Source organism: Protopterus annectens, chromosome 1.part0 (genome assembly GCF_019279795.1).
Source record: "Protopterus annectens isolate FY-2018-M chromosome 1.part0, PAN1.0, whole genome shotgun sequence".
NCBI lineage: Eukaryota > Metazoa > Chordata > Ceratodontiformes > Protopteridae > Protopterus > Protopterus annectens.
Window position 1 is genome coordinate 1,867,576,975 of NC_056725.1, and position 22,816 is coordinate 1,867,599,790.

General features: G+C 39.5%; 1 protein-coding gene across 1 annotated transcript in view; it reads left to right on the plus strand.

Moving 5' to 3' along the window:
- Positions 1–22,816, plus strand: part of CPLANE1 (ciliogenesis and planar polarity effector 1) — a 4,248,669-nt gene that overhangs the window by 1,940,408 nt on the left and 2,285,445 nt on the right. The window contains exon 17 of the mRNA XM_044076333.1: positions 4,773–4,912. Within this exon, the coding sequence (XP_043932268.1) occupies positions 4,773–4,912 (140 nt within the window). The remainder of the gene's footprint in view (positions 1–4,772; positions 4,913–22,816) is intronic.

Here is a 22,816-nt window from a genome sequence, read left to right on the forward strand (position 1 = left end):
ATGTTTTTGTTTTCTGTTAATTGTTTGTAGTTCATAGGTAGGTACTAGGCTATCGGCCCAAAGGCTTACGTAAGCCTAGCCAACAAGGTTCCCTGGTTTACGCCACCTAAGAAAGTTATTTTCCTGTGCCACTGTCGAGTAGAGACACATAAGTGATCCCCGGGGTGTATTTCCTATTTCCCATCCACTCATCAAGATTTTTTTTGAAGAGTGCTAATGAAGAACTTTGCTCGACATAGATGGGTAGCCTGTTCCAGAATATGGAAAGTCTCTAGGACAGGAATCTATCCCTCCAGCATGTTCTGTTTATTGTGGTGACAAGGTTTAGGTCCTTAGAGCGTGTAGCTCGGAGGATTGGGATTTCTTTAGGTGTAGCATGTCCAACAGCTCTGGGTTTGACATAGCTTTATATATTAGGCAGAGATCACCTCAGAGTAGGCGATATGCCACGGAGTAAAACTGGAGTTTTTTGAGGAGTTCAGTGTAGGGCATTTGTTTGAGGCCAGTAATCCTCTTTGTGAGGTACTTCTGTGGCCTTTCCAGCTGCTACAGATGTCTTGTGAGGTACATTCCAAAAGGGGCGTTGTACTCTATAATGGATCTAATGAGTGTCGAGTAGAGGGGAACAATGACCTCTTTTTTCCTGGATGAGAGCCCTTTTATGATGAGGTTTGCCACGTAGAAGGACTTCCTGACTACTGTGGCGATGTGACTATCAAAGGAGAGACTACTGTCCACCTGGGTCCCAAGGTCTTTTATCACGCATTCGGTGTTAAGTAGATTGCTACCTATGTGGTAGTTCATGGGTATAGAGTTTTTACCAAAGGGGATGAAACTGCACTTTTTGGCATTGAGCTTGAGGCCATGGCTCTGACACCAGGCATCTGTCTCAGCGAGCCCCTTCTGTAGGATGTCCACATCATTTGGGGACTTGACTATGGCTCCTAGTTTGCAGTCATCTGTGAACTTCATTAGCCAGAGGCTTTCTGTGTTAGTCTGTACTTCAGAGAAGTAGATACCAAACAGGAGAGGTCCCAGGACAGAACCCTGTGGTACTCCACTTGTCACTGCTTTGAGGTCAGATTTGGAGTTTGTAACTTTTACAGTGTGGGTTCTGTCAGTGAGCCAGTTGGCAACACATCTTGTGACGTAGGGATTTATACCTAGTTTAGTGTGTTTAGCTATAATTCCAGAATGGGGGATGGTGTCGAAAGCCTTGGCGAGGTCAAGATAGGCTGTGTGAACAACTTTACCCTCATCTACAGCTTTGGTGACTGCTTCAAAGAAGTCGATCAGGTTCAGGAGGCATGATCTGCCTTTCACAAACCCAAACTGGGTGGGATCCAGAGTTTGGAGGTTACCAATGTCTTTGTTTGAGTTCCATGATGATACGTTCCATGGCCTTGCAGACCAGGCTCGTCAAGCTAATAGATCGATAGTTCCCGGGATCAGTGGTGGCTCCCCCTTTGTGGAGTGGGATAACTGTTGCTGTGTGCCATTCAGTGGGCACAAAGCCTGATGAGAGGCTATTATTGAACATGGTGCTTAAGTGGGGAGCCAGTTCATTCTGAAGTTCGTGTAAAATGCAGCCTGGGATGTTGTCCGGTCCTGTGGATGCTGTGCTTTTGGCTTTAGAGAGTGCAGCTTTTACCTGCGTAGTTGTACAGGGACTCTGCATTCTTCCTGTATAGATATGGGCCCTTTAGAGGATGAGAGGGGGGTAAAGTTAGCACTGAACGTATCTGCCAGGATGTTGGCAATATCAGTTGGTTCTGTAATTTTCTTGCCTTTGTGCTGTAACTCAGAGCAGATCTGGGTGTTGCCATCGAGATTCTTGACATAGCTATAGAATGCTTTGTGGTTGTCCTTGGAAATAGTGGTGATTTTCTTTTCATAGCTAGCTTTGGAGGCCCTTATAAGGGATGCTTCTTACCAAGGCTGACCAGGGAGCTCCTCCACTCATGGGATTTTAATCTCTTTTGCAGCAGTTTCTTCCTTCTGTTGTACAGTTTGTTTATGGCAGGGGACCACCAGATTGGCTTCCTTTTTTGGAAGATAGTGTCTTGGTTCTGTTTGGGATAGCATGATCCATGCACTCGTGTAAGTGCTTATAGAGTGCATTTGTGTAGGATTCAGCAGTTGTAACTGTATTGTCCATCTGCATGGGTGTCATGAAGTTTACCACTTCTGTCTTAAGAAGCATGTAGTTGGCTTTGGAGACATTTTTTACTGTGGTTTCCTTAATGGGGGTGGGGGCGGGATGTGGATATCAAGGGTAATTAGCTTATGGTCAGATCGGTTCAACGAGGAGTTGACTTCAGGGGTGGAACACCGGTCACTCATGTTGGTAATGACTAGGTCTAGGATATTGTTGCCCCTGGTGGGGGTGTGGATAAGTTGATCCAGGGCATTGGAGTTTATGAATTCCAGAAAGTGTTGAGCTAAGGAGTTGGTACATGAGTAGTTTTCCTAGTTAATGGTGGGGTAGTTGAAGTCGCCTATTATTAGGGTGTTTGGTTGAACCCTAATATTTTCCAGTACATCAAGAGAAAAGGAGTGGGAATCCAAGGGCATGGTGGGCGATCTGTAGCAAGCTACAATTTGGATTGCAGTTTTGCCCAGAGTTAGTTGCACTTTGATAACCCGGATGCATTATGCTGAGCAACTAGCCTGGAGGTGTGGATATCTTTAATGAATATGGACACACCTCTGCCTTTGGTGTTTCGGTCCAGGTTACATGGCCGAAAATGTGGTATGCGTTATAGCCTGATAGTGCAGGGGTGCTCTCTGGAGCCTTGAACCAGGTCTCAGTCACTGCACATATATCGATGTTCTCCATTTTAAGGAGTGTCTCAAGTAAGTGCATTTTGAGATTTAGACTTCTAGCATTGAGTACCAGTACCCTCAGTTTTTGCTTGCTTGTTCCTGTTATGGTGGTGAATTTGTTATTCGAACCTTGCCTAAAAAAGGCACTATATGGGGCAGCAAGAGCCTTAGCCAGTATCCAGAATCCCAGGGGCAACAGGTGCAGGTCATGTGTGGCAAAGCATTGTGGTCTGTCGATGTCATCCCAAGCAGACAGATACTAGATCCCCTTAGAATGACACCAGAAGCTTATCCAATTGTTGAAGTCAATCATTTTGTCCTTGTACTGCGGTATCATTCTGGGCGATGGCAGAATGCTACTCAGGGCTAGGGTCATACCTGCCTGAGCTACAAGATCGGAGAGCTCTTCCATGTCTCTCTTCATGTAGTCCAGGGAGGAATGGCTCAGGTCATTCACGCCAACATGGACAATGACAGAGTCATATTTGTACTTGTGGAGTGACCTGAGTGCGTGGGTTATGTGCCGGATCCTGGCACCTGACAGGCAGCTAACAGTAACCTTCTCCTTGTTTAGCCTGGTGAGTGGGACATCAGTGTGCCTGACTATAGAGTCACCTATGATTAGTGTGTTGGGTACGTTGTTTTGCATTATTGGCTGTGCTTGAGTGGCACACTGAGTCTGTGGGCTGTGTGTCATTTGGGTTGTGTTGGGGGATGGAGGTTGCTTGCATTTCTGCTTTGGAGGTCTCTGTTGCTTAGACAGATTATTATTGAGAGCCTCCACGAATGTTTTTGTGTTACTATGTGTGGATTTTGGTGGTGTAGATTTAGTGAGACTATGTGATGAGTGTGGTGTGGTGCAAATGTTTACCTTTTCCTCATGACTGTCAAGTTCAGTCTTGGTTGGAGAGAGCTCTACCTCCAGTTTGGCTAGATAAGTGCATCTCTCACAGGTTATAGTGTTGGGTGGTAGGAGGAGAGGGTTGTCTTATTTCTGCAATGCCTCAAGATGCCCAGATTCATCAGATAGACAGGAGAGAACACTGGGAGCAGACCCTTGAACATGCTTGAATAAAAAACTATTTTCCTCTAGATAAGTGAGGAAAGTGAGTACAAGAGTTGTTTTTCTCTAAGCGAGTGAGAAAAGTAAGTACAAAAACTGTTTTCCTCTAGGTAATGAGGAAGAATGAGTGCTATAGTAATTAGTAGCTTATTTAGTGCTTACAAGTTCTGAATAAGTGCTGAGCATGAATAAGCAAATTTAAGTGCTAAAACTAAGAATCTGTATCTGCACTAGACGAGTTACAGGACAGAAACAAGTGCAAATGCAGGCTTTCAAATCAGAAAGTCTTGATTTTTAAGTTTTATTTACCATTCTTTGCATTATGTTGATGTTTTTGACGTTGTCATATAATACCTATTTCTGAATTACAAGTTATACATAACTGATGTACATTATTTTCTCTGACATTGGACACCTAAGCTTTTCATGATTCTAAGACCTTTTACAGTGATTTATTTCTTCCCATTATGACTTCCAAAGTTCATCATTCAAGCAGCCATGATATATATATATTTGCCATTATTTCCGTTGCTCCCATTACCCATTTGGCAGCATCAATGAGTGCACTTCTTGCAGTGCTGGGCCTTTTAGAGCATATTTATTTCCACATATGCTCAACCCTGGCTTACATCTCCTAATCTTTGTGCTGTGTTGGCACCAGACTCCACTGGGAATCGGTATCATAGTGGACTTGGCTACATCACCCCTTCCTCCACCAAGAGTGGATAATGGCCACGCACTCCCACCCTATGCGTCAGCTGCTTCAATGCATATGTTGCTGAACTGGCATGGTTTTAAGACTTTGATGTTCCTCTTAGAATAAAGAAAGAAGAAAATAAACACAACTGATACTTATCTTTTGCACTTTGACATTTTATTTTAGGCTGAAATTTAGAGAGTTACATTTGTCAGAAGAGCAACAACCCGCACAAATATTTCAGGCCAAACTTCAGTCACTCTTGGGAGGACCTGTTAAGTCGGAAGTGACAGATGCAAAAATTCACAGCTGTAAGCAGTTCACAGGTACATTTTTGCACCAAATTTTAACTGTCTCTTTTCTATTGTTTAAGTATTGAACCTTAACAAAACATTATCTATACACTCTGTGGTGTCAGTAGTTCATTATGCATCCCTTTTAATATGTGGAGCATGGTGCTTCACAGCTCTTGGGGTCTTCCTTAAAAAGGTGTCATAATAACACTAAATTACAATGCCTGGGTTTGCTCATCATTTAATTTCCACTTCCCAGCCAGTGCGCCCCCCCCCCCCCATTTAGTGTTCATCCTCCTGGTAAGAAAACATGCATGTCTGTTATCCAGCAAAGATGGCTATTTATGTAATTGTAATGCACGTTTGCCTTGCATATCCTGCTGATGTTCATCATTAGGTGACTGTTGCAGTACTACAACCAATGTGGGTCATATTCTACCAGGGATTGGACATCTGGCCAGTTTTCAAAACTTTAGGGCACCTAACACACACCCATATGAATGTTAGATATTCAGGGCAAGTTGATATAAAAGCAAACATACATGTGCCATAAATCAGAACCTTTTTTGCCGTTGAAGCAACTAGCGAGTCTTGATTTCTGCTGCAATTTCTCGGGTTCAAGTGGTTGGCTAGTTTTCATCAGGGGGTAGATAAGTACCCTGTTGGGGACTTCCTTCCAATTTTTGTGAGAAAAGTGTGTGTTCCTGTATGTTTATGAATTTATGTCTGAGAGAGAGAAAGGGAAAGTGTTTGTTTGATCTCCATATTCCTATAAAGATCACCACACTTTTTGTCTTCTTTGCTTAGGAGAAGACATTTATTTCTGTTCAGTTTGTAGGTCTTTTACTGCTAAAACTCTGAGAAGCAGACATAGTATTCTCATTTTACATTAGAAAGCCAAATGCTGAAGGCTATCACCTCTAGAGTAATGGGGCAAGGCTGCTGTTCCTCAGACATTCCCCATCTGGTCCCCAAGAAAGGAAAAGTATCAGGGAGGCTTTGAGTACCATTCTGACTTCCTGTTTTCCTTGACCTTTGTCACATGACTTCACTGTGGTCATTTCTGAATCCCTAGATCATCCATGGGCTTCTCAACTCCTCTCCTGTTGATGCTTTTGAAGCCACTACGAGTTGGGAGACAATCACATCCTCTAAGGCCATCAGTACATCTACTTCCCAGCAAGAGTGGATCTCTCTTGTAGCTCAGATGGGGGTGGGGTGTGTGAACGTTATTTCCTTACAGAGTTGTACTAAGGGATCGGATTGCAGGGAGATGATCATACTTCATAGTGCTTCTTTTTAATAGACCCTCCTGGAAAAGGAAACACAGACTGACACATTATGGTCTTAGGTCCCCTTCAGCTCAGGGAAGAGAAGGACTGGTTTCCCCTTTGCCAAAGGCTAATTTAAAGCCTTTCATTCCTTACAAACTAAGTCACACACCCCTTCAGATTGATTGAGTCTGTTGTTCAGGAGTTCAGCTTGGACTATGTCTCCCATGTATCTACACCAGATGACTGGGGGATCTGAGTCAGGAAAATATCTCTTCACTTTCTCCAGCTGACAAGTTAGCTTATTTTGATACCAGTGGCAGAATGAAAGATTTATTTAAGTGGGAACAAAAGGAAATGTCAGAGAAGCAGAAAAGATATTAAAGTTGTTACACGTAGATTCTCAACAGGTGACTACCTGCAGTTTTAGCAGCCTTAAAGGATTCTTTTAACACCGCCATCAGTTCTTCTGACAGTTTTCCACTAGCTCTGTTGAATTGTACATAGTTCCACAATCCCAAAAGTTTCTCTCTAAGAACACTGGAGCAGATCCTACAGTTGTTTCTCTTTTTAAATCAGCTTCTTCCAAGCACATTGTGGCATCTAACCCTACTCTTTTAGACCAAGATGGGAGAGCTTTTGATAGGTTTGGGAAGGTGTAAACTTCTTTCAGTTTAGCCTCGCGAACAGTAAAGGAATCATGTCATTTTCACCAACAGGAAAAACTGTGAACATTTTTTACTGAAAACACTTTCATTGAATCTCAAGACAAGCCCTTGCAACCCCCTTGTTGGGAGCATCCCCACACCCCCCCATACTTAAATATACCTACTCTGAGGCTACAAGACAGTAAAGAAAAGGGTATTCTTTATGGTCAGCGAAAGTGCTTTTTGCGTAAATCGCAGTTACCAAAATGGCAGTTGATCTATTTACAGGCTCCCAAAGTTAATTGTTAAGCTTACTTGTAAAAGTTACTTTAAGCTTCCTTTGACACTACATAAAAAATGATTGCTGATATTTTCTTTAGACACTAAGGTGTCTTTAAATTATTTATTTTTATTAGTGTCTCACATGACTAAACATCTGATTTAATGTTCGGATAACACTGCTGATGCTGTTTCTAAGGCAGCTGCCACTGAGGCAGTTATGAGAAGATTTGCTTGTCAGTGGAATAACAATTTACCATTGAATGTGAAAGCAGAACTTTTGAAGGCACCTCAGGATAAAGAAGTGTTATTTTGATCTTCCTCTGCTGAGGTTCTCAAGAAACCTGATAGAAGGGAAAAGTCAATCCAACAGGTTTCTCAGATTTTATTTCCAAATATAAAAGAAGCTTTCATTCTATCCCAAGGCCTTTTTATGGGAAACAATACAAAGAGTTCCAATAAAAGACAGATAAACTTCCGGGACACAGTAGAAGGGTGGTTCTAAAAAGAGAGCAGGACCTTCCCAAGCCCAGGGACAGTCCATAAAAGTAGTTTGTCTATGCCTGTAGTCAGTCTTTTCCCTCCCCTACCTAGCAACCCCATAATGCTTTCTCAAATTCTTAGTCTTCCCTCTTTGACACCAAATTACAAAATTACATTAGACACTGGGGTCCTGAGAATTATACAGAAAAGATGCAACTGGCAGTGGGACTCCATGCTTCCATTTCAGTGGACCCCCCCTCTCTATCCAGTCAGTCAAACCTGTTTCCTCCTGTTTGAATTGAATGCTGCCTGAAGGAGTAATATAACCTATCCCACAAGATTAGGAAGGAATGGAAGGATTCCAAGATGGCTGCACATTGAGTAGCCACTTAATTCTAGCTCTCCCTATGTGAAAACAGAAGTTCTGTAGAGAAAAAACATTGGAGTTGTATTTCTGGGTAAATTTCAGTAGCTGGTTAGTAAGTGTACTACCTGGATGCCAGGAAAAAGAAATACAGAAGACCAGAATGAAAATCAGCTACAAAAGGTGAGGAAAAACACTGAATGGGAAGAAAATTTCAGCTGTTCATCAAAAAGCAGTGCAAGCTCCAGACGTGACTTTCAGTAACCTAGAGGAAAGTATAAGACAACTTAACACAGACCTGATTAAAATAAACAAAACACTGATGGATCATATCAACACAAATAAAAGGCTGGAAAAAATGGAAGACGCTTTAAACAGATCTTTAAATGAGTATAAAATAAAACTTAACACCACCAAGAAACAAAAATAAAAATACTTGCACAGTTCAAGGTAAATCATATAATGGAAAGTTATAATATGTCTGCGCAAGTACTACCCAGGCAGTCTCGAATAGTACAAGTTCATCAAGTATAGGTTACACAGTGCTCCGAAGTTCAATTGATATCAAAAGTATATGAATATAAGTAGGTTCTTTGTCTCTTCAGACCAGGAACTAAACTCTTAAAAGAACACCAATATCCAAATAGTAAATCCTCCAAAAAAGACGAAACAAAACTGTCGACTACAGTTTATTGCACAAGATAATAGGCAGGTGAGTGCTTTCGCTTTTCAGCTTTATCAAACCATAAAATACTGCTAAAAAATCCACAGTATATATAGCCTTGTCTACAGTCAATTAATCAATTAGCATGAACTAAATTATACAATAAAACAATAAATTTCTTAAAAAGACAATATCATTCAACCATAAAAAATATAAACATTCCTATAAATATGTAAATGATATGCCAAACAACTTCAGCAAACATACAATATAAAAATTTTTTTAAAATAATATACCAAACAACTTTAGCGAACATATAATATAAAAGATTTTTTAATCCAGGAAGTAACTTAATTTAAAAAACTTTATATATATATATATATATATATATATATATATATATATATATATATATATATATCTCTTATTAGTATTTAAACCTTCTATTCTTTAATTTTGGTTTTAATGGAATCTTATCGTTAAGTCCTGGATAATTATGTGCCTGTAATTTAATAATCCAGTCTGCTTCAAGTTCCTCTGTCCGATTCCTTATACAGAATGTAATACAGAACATTTAGTTTATCTGGCTACCTGCATGGAATGCAATGCATTCTATGTAGGTAAAACAGACAGGAAACTAAAGGATAGAATCAGAGAACACATTTATCAGATTAGAATAAAGTCAGAGGTAAATGCTCTGTCTAATCATGTTATGAAAGAAGGTTCTAAACATGAATTTAATTTTATGATTATGCATATTAATATACCCAATCCAAGAGGAGGAGATGTAAGGAATCGGACAGAGGAACTTGAAGCAGACTGGATTATTAAATTACAGGCACATAATTATCCAGGACTTAACGATAAGATTCCGTTAAAACCAAAATTAAAGAATAGAAGGTTTAAATAGTAATAAGATATATTTATATGTATATATATATATATATATATATATATATTTATATACATATATATAGAAAGTTTTTAAATTAAGTTACTTCCTGGATTAAAAAATCTTTTATATTATATGTTCGCTAAAGTTGTTTGGTATATTATTTTAAAATATTTTTTATATTGTATGTTTGCTGAAGTTGTTTGGCATATCATTTACATATTTATAGGAATGTTTATATTTTTTATGGTTGAATGATATTGTCTTTTTAAGAAATTTATTGTTTTATTGTATAATTTAGTTCATGTTAATTGATTAATTGACTGTAGACAAGGCTATATATACTGTGGATTTTTTAGCAGTATTTTATGGTTTGATAAAGCTGAAAAGCGAAAGCGCTCACCTGCCTATTATCTTGAGCAATAAACTGTAGTCGACAGTTTTGTTTCGTCTTTTTTGGAGGATTTACTATTTGGATATTGGTGTTCTTTTAAGAGTTTAGTTCCTGGTCTGAAGAGACAAAGAACCTACTTATATTCATATACTTTTGATATCAATTGAACTTCGGAGCACTGTGTAACCTATACTTGATGAACTTGTACTATTTGAGACTGCCTGGGTAGTACTTGCGCATACATATTATAACTTTCCATTATAAGATCTTTAAATGAGTTGATAAAATTGCAAAAATCAGAGATCGAAATAAAGAAAAGGCTGGCTTGAATATGAGACTGCTGAAGAAGAGATATTTAAAAAAAATGAGAATTGGTGGACAGGACACGTAGGGCAAACCTGAGATTTTCTTCTGTACTAGAGAAGCTGGAAAGAGCAAACTGTATTAATTTTATGAAAGCACAATTAAGCATGTGGACTGGTATTCCACAGCAGGAGTTAATTGAAAGGCCACATCATATGTATGCTCCAAAACTAGCTATGAGAAAGCAACATAAACCTTTAATAATAAAGATGCAATCCTACCAGCAGAAGGAGTTGATTCTGACAAAACTGTGGCAGAAGGACAAATACTAAAAGTGGGAGACAACAGAGTGTTTGTGGAGAATGATTACTCATGGTACACCAGGCAGAAGAGTAGTAAATTTATTCCACTATTCAGGGAATGTTGAGATGCAGGTGTGAGATTCAAACTACTGTACCCACCTATCTTCAAAATATAATTTCCTGGAGGGACAAAATCATTTTTGATGCAGTACATGCTAAGGAGGAAATACAAAAGTTTGTCCAGCAGGGTACTTCCAAGATGGCTGCACATTGATTAGATGCAATATTTCCAGCAGAAGGAGTTTATTCTGACAAAACTGCGGCAGAAGGACAAAGTACTAGAAGTGGGAGACTGAGTGTTTGTGGAGAATGACTACTTATTGTACACCAGGCAGAAAATAAGTAAATGTCTTCAGTTATTTAGGGAATGTCAAGAAGCAGGCATGAGATTCAAACTGCTGTACTCATCTATCTTCAAAATATTTTTCCCAGGAAGAGCAAAATAATTTTTTGATGAAGTACATGCTAAGGAAGAAATACAAAAGTTTGTCCAACAAAAAGTGAGCTGTGAAACAGAAGGAGAATCTGCTTTTTGTTCTTTTGGTAATAAAGACCACAGAAAGCCTGTACCAGTGAAACCTTCTCCTGTGTTTCAACAGAAAATGCTTGAGAGAGGGGGATAAAGTACAAGAGTTGACTAGAAGTATCATGAGTACGATGGAAATGAAATGGAGACAGGGTTTGGGAGATGGAGATGAACAGGAATAAAACAAGAAAATCTGGAAATATTGGACTTTGTTAAACTTGTAGGGGATTGTAAAGCATATGACCTACTTCATGTCATTTACGTTTGGAGAATAAAATCAGTAACTTGGAAGCAGACAAATATGGGATTACAAAGCAGTGGTTATATTTGTGAAACATGACAGAACAAGAAAATCTGGATATATTGGACTTTTTCGGACTTTGTTAAACTTGTGGAGGACTCTAAAGCATATGCCCTTTTTCATAACATTAATATTCGAAAAAATACTCAGGAGAGAGGAAGAGGAGGGCGAAAGTTAGCTGCAAGTAAAATTTTTTTCATAATAGTACTATTTAAATAGTGCATGATTTTCTTTGCATGTTATAAAGTAAAACATTTCAGTTAGTTTTAAGTGTAACGGGGGTACTAATGTAAATAGGTGCTCCTGCTCTTTTTTTCTTTCTTTCTCCTTTTTCAGTTTTAAGAAATGTAGGCACAGCACTGTAAAAAAAAAGATCTGGTTAAAAGAGCATGAAAAAAGAAAAAAATAGTGTGCTTTTTTCTCATTCTTATGTAGGGGAATGACTGGTTTAAGGCCATTAGCTTAATGGGACAATCCCGGTGTTTAAAATTAGGGTCTGAGTTAAGCTGACAGAACTCATGCCCACTTCAACATATCACTTTCATTCCCACCCACAGTGTCATTTTACATTTAAATATCCTGTAAATCCACAGTTCCAGTCTTGTTTCCGCTCTCAGGATAAAATAATCTTTGGATTTGTGTTCCTCGACGACTTAGATTGGATTGGGGAACGATGCCTCCAGCTCCTGGCTCATATTTAAAATAAAGAAAGCTGTGCCATGGAAAAGGGACATCAGTGTATATTAATTTTTAAATTTTGCATCATTCATGCTTCTACAGATGTGTAAGCAGCCCACTCATAAAAATGGTTCATTTGTCTAGTAGTATTCAGAAATCACATATCAAACTAGAAGCTGAAAAAGGAACAGAAGAGTGTGTCTACTAATGCACCAACCTTCTGTCCCACACTTGCTTTGTATGGAATTACTAGCAGGTCAGAAAGTCACTACACCAGGCTAGTATTCAGAAATCAGTATACCGTAAAACATGAAAGAAAGAGAAATATGGTTTCCACTACTGTTTGCCTGACTCCTATGCTTTCCATAGGTAGAATACATCTCATAAAGTTGTTGTAGATGGCCTGAATTCACAATCACCATAGAATAAAACATGAAATGAAAGAAACAAAAAACTCTGTTTACTACTGTTTTAAAAGACTTGCATTGCTAATGTGCTATCTAGAGTAGCAGCAGCAGTCAGGTCATAAAATGCCTGAAAGGCTACTTTTACCAATGGGTAAAATGCACAGATTAAACTAACGAATGGCTCACATGGAGAGCTGTTGTCAGTACAACAAAAATTTGAGATGGAATTTGGCTAACACCTTTGAAACTTCCTTCAGGCACTATTCCCCCACCCCCCTCAGCCAAAGGTGAGCATACTCAGAAAGGCAAACCAGAAATGTAAACAAAGGCTGAATCAAAACAAAAAATCCCTGCGACTGTCCCTTTAATCTACCAACACATTTTAAGACAAAGCAAGTAAATGAAAAAGAATATTGAATAATATAAGGTTTTTTTTCTAGTGAGCAGTTTTGTGTCTGGTTCTTAAATCTCTAGCAAACAGTCTGATAAAGAGGAATGGCTTGGAGAAAATGTTTTTTTGAAAGCATTCAAGTATTTTTTCAGCTGAGAGAGCTATAAAGATAAGACAAAATCAGACAGCATTTAATCGATCCACAGGGGGTACCATGAGAATCAGCATGGAAAACCTTTCTTTCAGGTTACATCATATCTGTGTGGCTTGTCAGTTGGGAACATCTGTTCCTATTACGAGGGTAAAATTTCAATATTTGAAAATGTATATAGTTTTGTGCATTATTCAAAGGATCATAGGATGTTACTAGGATATTGGCCCTGAGCCTGTTACAAGGCTAGCCAGGAATTTAGCCCCTATTCCAGCAGGTCAGCACCTGATGCCACTGTTCATCAGGGACACAGGTGGAATCCCTCGGGTTTATTTTCTGTTCCCCATCCATTTATCCAGGTTGCGCTTAAAAGGGGTTAATGAGGTACTCTGCTTGAAGTGGAGAGGGGGTCTATTCCACAAAAGTGGGAGTCTCTGAGACACAAATCTGTCCCGCCAAAAAGTCCTGTTGATGTCACAGACCAGGTTGAGGTCACACGTGTGGGTTACTCAAGTGGAGCTTGACTTGTGGATGGATATGTAGCAGTCCAGTCAAGGCAGGGTCTGAAATTGCTTTGCATGCCACAGGTCAACTCTGAGGAGTCTGAAGGAAACTGAGTAGAGGGACAGGGCCTTTAGCCTGCTAATCTGTGTAGGGTAGATGTTTGAGGCCCTGGGTTCTCCTGATGAGGAACCTCTGTGGCCTCTCCAGCTGCTGCATGTACTTTGTGAGGTACATGCTGAAAGGGACATTGTACTCACTGATGGATCTTATAAGGGAAGAATACAGGGATGTTATGACCACCTTGTCCCTGGATGAGATACCCTTACTAATGAGGTGGGTGATATAGAAAGTGTTCCGTACAATGGAGGCAATATGGTGGTCAAACATCAGTTTGCTATCAACCTGGGTGCCCAAGTCTCTTGACTGATTGTGTGCTTATGACGTTATTATTAATGTGATAATTTGTGGGGACATCACTCTCCCCAAAGGAGATGATGAATTTTTGGCATTCAGTTTGAGACCATGTTTCTGAATCCCATCATTTGTTTGGGTGAGACCCTCTTGGAGGATGTCCACATCACTAGGGGAATTGATGACAGCACCCAACTTGCAGTCATCTACAAACTTGGTCAGCCATAGCCCACTGGTTTTGGCCTGCACCTCAGAATAGTATATTCCAAACAACAGAGGCAGCAAGATAAATCCCTGGGATACACTGCTTGTTACTGGTCTACTGCTTGAAGTGGCTACCTCTGTTTTGACTAGGTGGGTTCTGTCAGTGAGCCAGTTTGCTACCCATCTGGTAACATTTGGATTGATGCCTAGTTGTGAGAGTTTATCTATTATACCTGAGTGGGGAATAGTATCGAAGGCTTTGGCCAGGTTAAGGTAGGTGGTGTGCACCGTCTTCCCTTCATCCATGGCTTTGACTGTCTCAAAGAAGTTGACCAAATTTAATAGGCATGACCTCCCCTTGATGAAATCAAACTGTGCAGGATTGAGTGTTTGGAGGTTGGCAATGTCCTTGTTAATGAGGTCCATGGTAATCTGCTCCATGGCCTTGCAGATCAGGCTAGTTAGTTTGATGGGTCTGTAATTTCCTGGATTGATGGATGCTCCAGCTTTGTACAGAGGAATGACGGTGGCTGTCCTCCACTCGGCTGGGACAAAGCCGGTGCCTAATAGTGCTGCAAGTTCCTGCCTGAGTTCATGTAGGTTGCATACTGGGTTGTTATTGGGTCCCATGGAGGATGTATTTTTTGCCTTTGTGAGGGCAGTGATGATTTGCTCCTTAGAGATAAGGGGAGAGGGGCAGGTGCTGGGGATGTCCTGATTTACTGATGGGAGGGACAGAGGGGTGACGTTTTCACTCAGCCTGTGTGCCAGCGGGTTGGCTATATCTACAACATTTGTGTATGTGGTGTCCTTGGCCACCAGTTCTGAGCAGATCTGGGTGCTTCTTTTGAGATTGTCTTTAGTAGATGTGGCCAGTTTGGACTCAAAGTTGGCTTTGGATGATTTCACTAGTGCTCTTATTTGCTTGCTCAGGCTAAGGAGAGATTGCTTCCAATTAGGCACCTGCTCCTTCTTGATCCTGGACAGCATTTTTTTTCCTTTTAATATAGAGTTTATTTATTGCAGATGTCCACCAGACAGGTTTACTCTTCCTTAAGGAGGATGATTTCATCATGTCGGGTATTCCTGATTCCATGCAGCTAATTAAATGCTCGTATAGTACTTTGATGTAGGTTTAGACATATGTGCCAGTTCCTATGGAGGGGCAGGGGGCTGTGAAGTTGTTTATACCTTCCCTCAGGAGGTTGTAATCAGCTGTGGAGAAGTTTTTTTTGTTTGACCCTAGCTAGGAGGGGTCAGGGGAGATGGTAACTTTCAAAGTGACTGCTTTGTGATTGGCTTTTACCAGGGATGATCCCACTGTAGGGATGCTGCGGTGGTTACTTATGTTGGTTAATACCAAGTCCATGATATTTTCACCTCTTGTAGGGGTGTCCACCAACTGGTCCAAGGCATTTGCCTTGACAAAATCAAGGAGTCTCTGGGCATTTGTGTTTTGGCATGAGTATTTCTTCCAGTCTATAGTTGGATAGTTAGTCGCTCAGGATCAGAGTAAAGGGTTGAATCTTTATAGATTTGAAGAGCTCCAGATAGGTGGAGTGGGCATCTTGAGTCAAAGTTGGGGGACTGTGGCTAGCTATGATTTAAATAGGGGTCTTGTCAGTTTTTAACTGCACCTTGAGTGTCTCCTATGTGTCATACTGTTTGACCAGTCTGGAGGTGCTTATGTCTTTTATATTTATTTCAACTCCACCTCCTTTTGCTTTGCTACCCATGGTTTGGGATCTGAATGTATGATAGGATGAGTAATTTAGTATGGCTGGGGTGCTCTTTGCAGCTCTGAACCAGGTTTCTCCAACTGCACAAATGTCAACATCTTCCAGGGTTAAGAATGCTTGCGATGCGTGTAGTTTCATATTTAGACTCCTAGCGTTTAGCAGTGTGACCTTTAATTTACATTTTGATGAAGTTTTCATGTTGGCGGTTTTGACCTCATGACATTCCCTAAAAAAGGCACTATGGAAGAGGCAAGAGCCTTTGCCAGACAGATGCAGGCTATCTCTGCAAAGCAACATGGCTTGTCAGTCATGTTATCCCAAGCTATCAGGTACTGGATCCCCTTGGAAGGACACCAGAAACTAAGCCAATTGTTAGACATTCATTTTCTGTTTGTATAGAGGCATCATTCTGGGTGATGGTATAATGCTGCTTAAAGCTAGCAACATATCTTGTCTGGGACACATATTCAGTGCACTCAATCATGTCTCTCTCCATTTAGTCCAGGGAGGTACGTCTGAAGTCATTCATGCCAAAATGGACTATGACACAGTCATAATAGTACCTGTTGAGAGACTTGACTGCATGGGTGATATGGCGGATTCTGCCATGTTATCAACAACTAACCATGACTTTCTCCTTATCCAGCCTGGTGAGGGGCACATCTGCGTGTCTCACAGTGGAGTCTCCTATGACCAATATGTTGGGTTTATATTTAGGCCTTAATGGCTGTGAGACACAGGTGTATGGACTGTGTGTGGTGTGAAGGGCAGTGGAGTTTTCATGTGTTTTTGCCTTGGAGGTCTCTTTTGTTAAATTAATAGGTTTTAAGGGGGTGGGTGTGACATAGGGTCAAATTGAAGATAAGAAACAAATGTGCAAAAGATCGACCTGCCAGGTAGTACATGCATGTAACACAAAAGCTGGAACTAGACATTAAACAAAAAAACTGTTCTACATAAAAAATGAAATAATTTCTTAAGAATATGATGCTTTCTGTAATGTCTTCAAACATTAATGGTCTTACAGATAAATACAAAAAAGAAAGAACAGTGAACTTTATTTAAAAAATGCAGAATGCAAACTATATTTAAAAAAATGTAGAATGAAAATAGCTATGCTACAGGAGACATACTTTGAAAGAATGTGAATTTGATAAAAAAAAAATTCAGAATGGTTATTCAGCGGAATACCTGGGGCAAAGGAATAGAGGAGTACTTGTATTAATTGCAAAAGGAGTTGCAGTAGTAATAGAAGAGGATAAAAAATACAATATTGGTAGATCTGTAGTACTGAGGGGCTACTGGCATGGCAGAGGGATTACACTGACATGTTTTTATATTCCACTGAAAACCGCTATAATGGAGCTTAAGAAAATTCTGGGACAAGTAATCAACTTTTAACAAGGAGTATTACTTATAGGTGGGGACTGGAATTTGGAACAGTGAAGATGTGTTGGGGAGGGGGGGCAGTAGGGAAAATATAGCAAAGGAGGGTAGATTTATAAAGAAATTTATGAAAATATTTGGCATGGAAGATGTAAATTCAGTACTAGGAGTTTGGAGTGAATTTACATATTTTTCCCCAGGACACAAAAATTGGGCTAGGCTAGAGAGAATTTACATTTCACGAGGACATGTGCATTTAATTGACAGCCTTGGTATGCACCCAATAACTGTTTCAGATCATACACCAATAATAACTAAAATAAAAACACAGGGTAATGAAATAAAAATGAGACACTGGCACTTTTCCACCTATCTGTTGAAAAGAGAGGAATTTAAGAAATGGGTAGTGGAAATTATTCAGGAGCTATTAGAGAAGATAGAAATTTCTTTGAAAATATAGCTAGTAAGTGGGATAAAATTAACATGGAGTTTAAAAATAAGGTGGAAATAAAAGAAAAGGAGTTATGGTTCAGAACTCACAAGAATTATGTAGAGTGACTGACAGATATTAAAAGTATTGCAGACTAGGGAGAATCTCACAGAACAAGAAGAGCAACTGCAGAATGCTAAACAGAAAACAAGGGATTACCTTGATAATATGCATGAGTTTAGAAAGATTGTTGTTAAATAACTTTTTTTTGATAACTCTAGCGCACAAAAGCTTTTAGCACAATGACTCGCGCAACAGGAAGTAGAAATGGCTGTTGCCAAGTTTGGGGAGCCTATAACAAGGAAGATTATAAGCAATCCTGTAGACATTTTTCAGAAATTCTCTGAAAGTCTGTATTAAGCAGAGAAATGTGGAAACCAAGAAAAGTTACAAATGGAAATGTTTATGGAAGAATTAAATATGCCAAGGTTAGAGGTATGGGAGATGAGCAGTTTGGATTCAGATCAGGATGCAGCACAACTAACTGATTTTTGCAGTGAGACAGATAGTTGAAAAGAAGCTAGAGATGAGGAAAGAATCCAAATGGGCATTCCTGAATTTGGAGAAGCCATATGACAAGGTCCCAAGAAAGCTGATTAAGGAAGTACCGTGGTGGCTCTAAGTCCAGAAACAGTGGCTGATTAGTGCAGGCTGTGTACAAGGACCCAGTGACTCAAGTACGAACAGTGTTTGGCCTCATGGAAGTGTCCCCAGTGGGAGTGGGTGTGCACCAGGTTTCATCTCTGAGCTCACTGCTATTCATACTGGTGATGAACTACATTAGCAAGTGGGTCAGAGGGCACAAATCAACAAAGTTGCTGTATGCAGACGATGTGACATTACAGGCAGAGTCTGAACAAGGATTTCAGCAAAGCATAGGGGAATGATGCAAAACTGAAGGCATATGAGATGAAGCTAAGCACAGATAAGTCAGTGGTAATGGCAGCAAATAGGGGATATCAGAAGAAGCTGAGAATAGAGATAGAAGGGAAGATAGTGAAACAGGTAATAGCTTCAGGTATCTGGAAGTGGTGGCTGAGGAGAGAGAAGTCTGAATGAAGTGGTCAAAGCTAGAATCATAGGGGCTGCAGCCAATTGGCATATAAAGTCTCAGGTGTAGTCTACAACAGAAGATTGCCAAAGAAGGTGTACAAGACAGTGGTGCGACCAGTACTACGGTATGGTACAGAAGCCAGGGCAGTAAAGATAGAGGAGATGAAGAAGCTAGAGGTGATAGGAATGAAGTGCCTGAAAACTGTGACAGGATGCACACTGCGGAACAGATGAAGAAATGACAAAAGAGCAGAAGCCGAAGTAGCTCCAATTGCAGAAAAGATTAAAGAGAACACATCACGGTGGTTCGGACACGTGCAGAAAAGGAGAAAACAATCTGGTGAAGAAGATTTGGGACAGACACGAAGAAGGTAAGAGAAACGAGGATGTCCAGCAAAGAGGTGGATGGATTGTGTGAAAGAAGATCTGCGACAGTCAGGCATGAATGTTGAAGAAGGCATCAGTGTTGCAGTGAATCGAGAGAGATGGCAACAGTTAACACAATACCCGACCTCATGTAGAAAATGGGAAAACTGGTCTGATGGTGATGAAGGTTAGAGGTAGATGAGGCTCAATTACTAACAAGATAGGAGGAGATGAGATAAAAATGGTGAAAAATGATCCAGTGAATGTATAACCAATCTACAGGAAGGTCCCTAGGAATAGATGGTATCCCTACTGAAGTTTGGAAGCTAGGAGGGGGAAAAACTGATAAAAGATCTGGAAGGTTTTGTTTAACAGGATTTTAAGAGGAGATATAAATCCAAAATCCAAAATGGTGAAATCCTGCACCAAGATCACTCCACCAACAAAACACAAGATAAATGTGTTTTAACTGTTTTATATCGTCTGATGAAGGGTATGTTTGCCTGAAAGCGCTCACTGTGCACGTATTCTAATAAAACCTTGCCTTTGTAAGTTTTGCCTCGCATGCTTTTTGCCGTGGAGCCTTCTTCCATTTTTATTGGATTTAAGAGGAGATGTACCAATATCCTAGAAGAAAGCAGTGGTAGCTGTAAAACCTAAAGAGGGTAAACGCCTGTCAGATCCAGCTATCTACAGGCCAATTTCAATCCTAAACCATAATTATAAAGTATTTATGTCTATAGTGCCTAAAAGAATGGCAAAAGTGATGCCAGAAATGATAGATATGGATCAGTGGTTTTGTGGAGGGGAGGCAAATCTTTGACATTATTAACAGAACATTGATGATCCAGAGGGGAGCAGTATGTAAGAAAATACCACAGTTGTTGGTGGGTCTTGATGCAGAGAAAGCATTTAAAGGAGTAAGCTAGGAGTGTGTGAGCAGGGTAATTGAAGCATTTGCATTCCCCCATAAAATTATAAGGTTGATTAGGATAATATATGAGGGGTCAGAGGTGAAAATTAAAGTTGGTGGGTTCATCTCTGATAATTTCTGCTTGAGCAGAACCACCAAGCAGGGATGTCCTCTTTCCCCTTTATTATCTGCATTATATTTAGAACCATTGGCAAAGAAAATAAGGTACTCGGAAATTCAAAGATATAATTGGTATGATAGTGAAGAGAAGCTGGCTGTATTTGCAGGCGATAGTGTTTTATACCTGATAAATCCAGGAAAGAACATTTCAGTGCTGTGGAACATTTTGAGACTCTTTCAGATCTTTTCGGGATACAAAATAAATGAAGCTAAAACAAAGGCAATACCAGTAAATTATATACCCACACAAGAACTGGTTCAGTGTTATCCATATTTATGGGGACATAATAAAATGAAGTACTTAGGAGTATGGATTAAAAATATTTCTGGTGTGGCAGCTAAGGATATGTGGGAAGGGACTAAACAGAAGATAATACAAAAACTGAGAAATTGGAAGCTCTTTTATATGGATATGGGTAGTAAGATACAAGCAGTTAAAATGTTTTAGTCCCTTTAATCTTATACACAGGTCAGGCATATTTTTATCAGCCAGAGAAATTGTGGATAGTTAATAAAGAGCTGAAAAAATATGTCTGAGAGGGAAGACGGCAAGAGTCAAGTGGGATGAACTGATTCTTCCAGTAGAACAAGATGGATTGTGATTACTCGATTTGAAGGGGTATTTCAGAGCTACTCAGTTAAGGCTCCTATACATAGAACAAGCAGAAACCTATAATTCAAAGTGGAAAGAGATGATGAAATGGGGAAACTCAAGAAACAAGGAGAGACTGGCAATTTGGATTCAGATCTTTAAGGAAATAATCATACAGAATATTATATTCCTTAAGTAGCAGAAAGTTTTCGAAGAACTAAGTACACATGGGAGTGAAGAAAGAAGATTCTGCCAATAGGGACGACTGCGATTAAGCATACAGGCAGTAGACAAGAGGGGGCTGGAATTTATTGGAGTAAACTGGCAAAAGAACCACGGTATTGGGAGAAAATAATGAGAGTGGGAAAGGCAATGGAATGGGAAGCCTCCAAGAATTTATTTGGACTGCAGTTTAGAGAGTGCTTTCCCTATGAAGGATTGATATCAAAGTATAGGCAAAGAAAAATAAATAGGGGGTCTTAAATGAAAGGTCAACACTGGTAAAGTTTTTAGAAGAATCTAGAACAGAAGCTGCTGTTCAAAGGAATAATTAGTAGAGCATATAAAATATTGCATGATAAGAATTAATCAGAGGAAGTTAGAAAGATTTGGGAAGAGAGATTGGATAATCAATTCACAAAGAAACAATGGGAGATATATGTTGGTCTCCAAAATATGGAACAAAAATTGAGAAGACTTAGGATTTTTGCTTGGAAATGTTTACATAGGTATTTTTGTAGTCCAAGTAGACTCCAGAGAATTGTTCCTTAGGTAAACAGAAAACCTTGGAGGTATGATGGGGAAGAAAGAGATAATGGGGAAGATATTTTCTGGGATAGTAATCAGTTCGCAGACTTTAAAGGATTCCCTGCAGGCTACTCTATCAGAGATACTGGTTGAGCAAATTGGCATATCTAGATAAGTGATTTTTCTGAGCTATGATACAGAATTGGAATTGTCTTACACAGTAAGGCCTTAGTGGGTCTAATTGTGGTGGTTGCCAAAAAAGCAATTACTAGACAATGGAAATCAAAGTCTAAACCAATTATACAAGTAGTGAATACAGTAACTGAGATAAAACAACTGGAACTGGTATCTTTAGAAAAGGGTAGGAGCAATTTACATAGGAAAAATGGGAATTGTGGAAACAATACATACAGGGTAGAAATGAGGTTTAAAAGAAGGCAGGATTTGAATGAGCTGTGTAATGTTTGACTGACATTGATTGGGTAGATTATAAGTGATGTATAATGTTTGCAAATAAAATTATGTGAATGTGGTTTGTGATGTATAATGCTTGCAATTAAGATTGTCAGCATGGTTTCTTTTCATTTATATAAATGTATGATTGCATATGTCATAAGTGATCATTTAATAAAGATGTTTCTTGTTTAAAAAGAAAAAAAAGATTAGAGAGGAATAAGGTTTTACTCAAGGATTTTTATTGCACCAAAGTAAAAGGAGACTTGGAAACCTCTGTTGGACCTGTAATTAGTAAATCTTTACATTAAGATTCCAAAATTCAGAATGCTTTTTCTGTAGTTTCTGTTACCTCTCATTCAGTTTACAAGTAGCTCTAGACTTTAAAGATGCCTACCATCACATTTCAGTGCACAAAACCTTCAGAAGTTTTTTTTTAAGATTTTCTGTGTCTGGTTCACATTTTCAGCTTTGTTTTACCCATTGGGTTGTCTACAGCTCCAAGAGTGTTTACAAAGTGTCTGGCTGTAGTCATTATAGCTTATTGCAGATTACAGGGCATACAGTTTTTTCCTTGACAGGTGCCTTATTTTTGCATAGTTTTTTCAAGGCTATCTAGTATCTTCTATTTTTTAAAAATCTTCTCCATCTGGCTTTTCAAGTAAACCTTGAAATAACATCCCTCATTCCTTCTCACAAGATAGTGTTTCTAGGCTGTCTCCTAGATACATCATTCAATGTGGCCTTTCTTATTCTGGACAAGATCGACTTTTACAACAAATGATT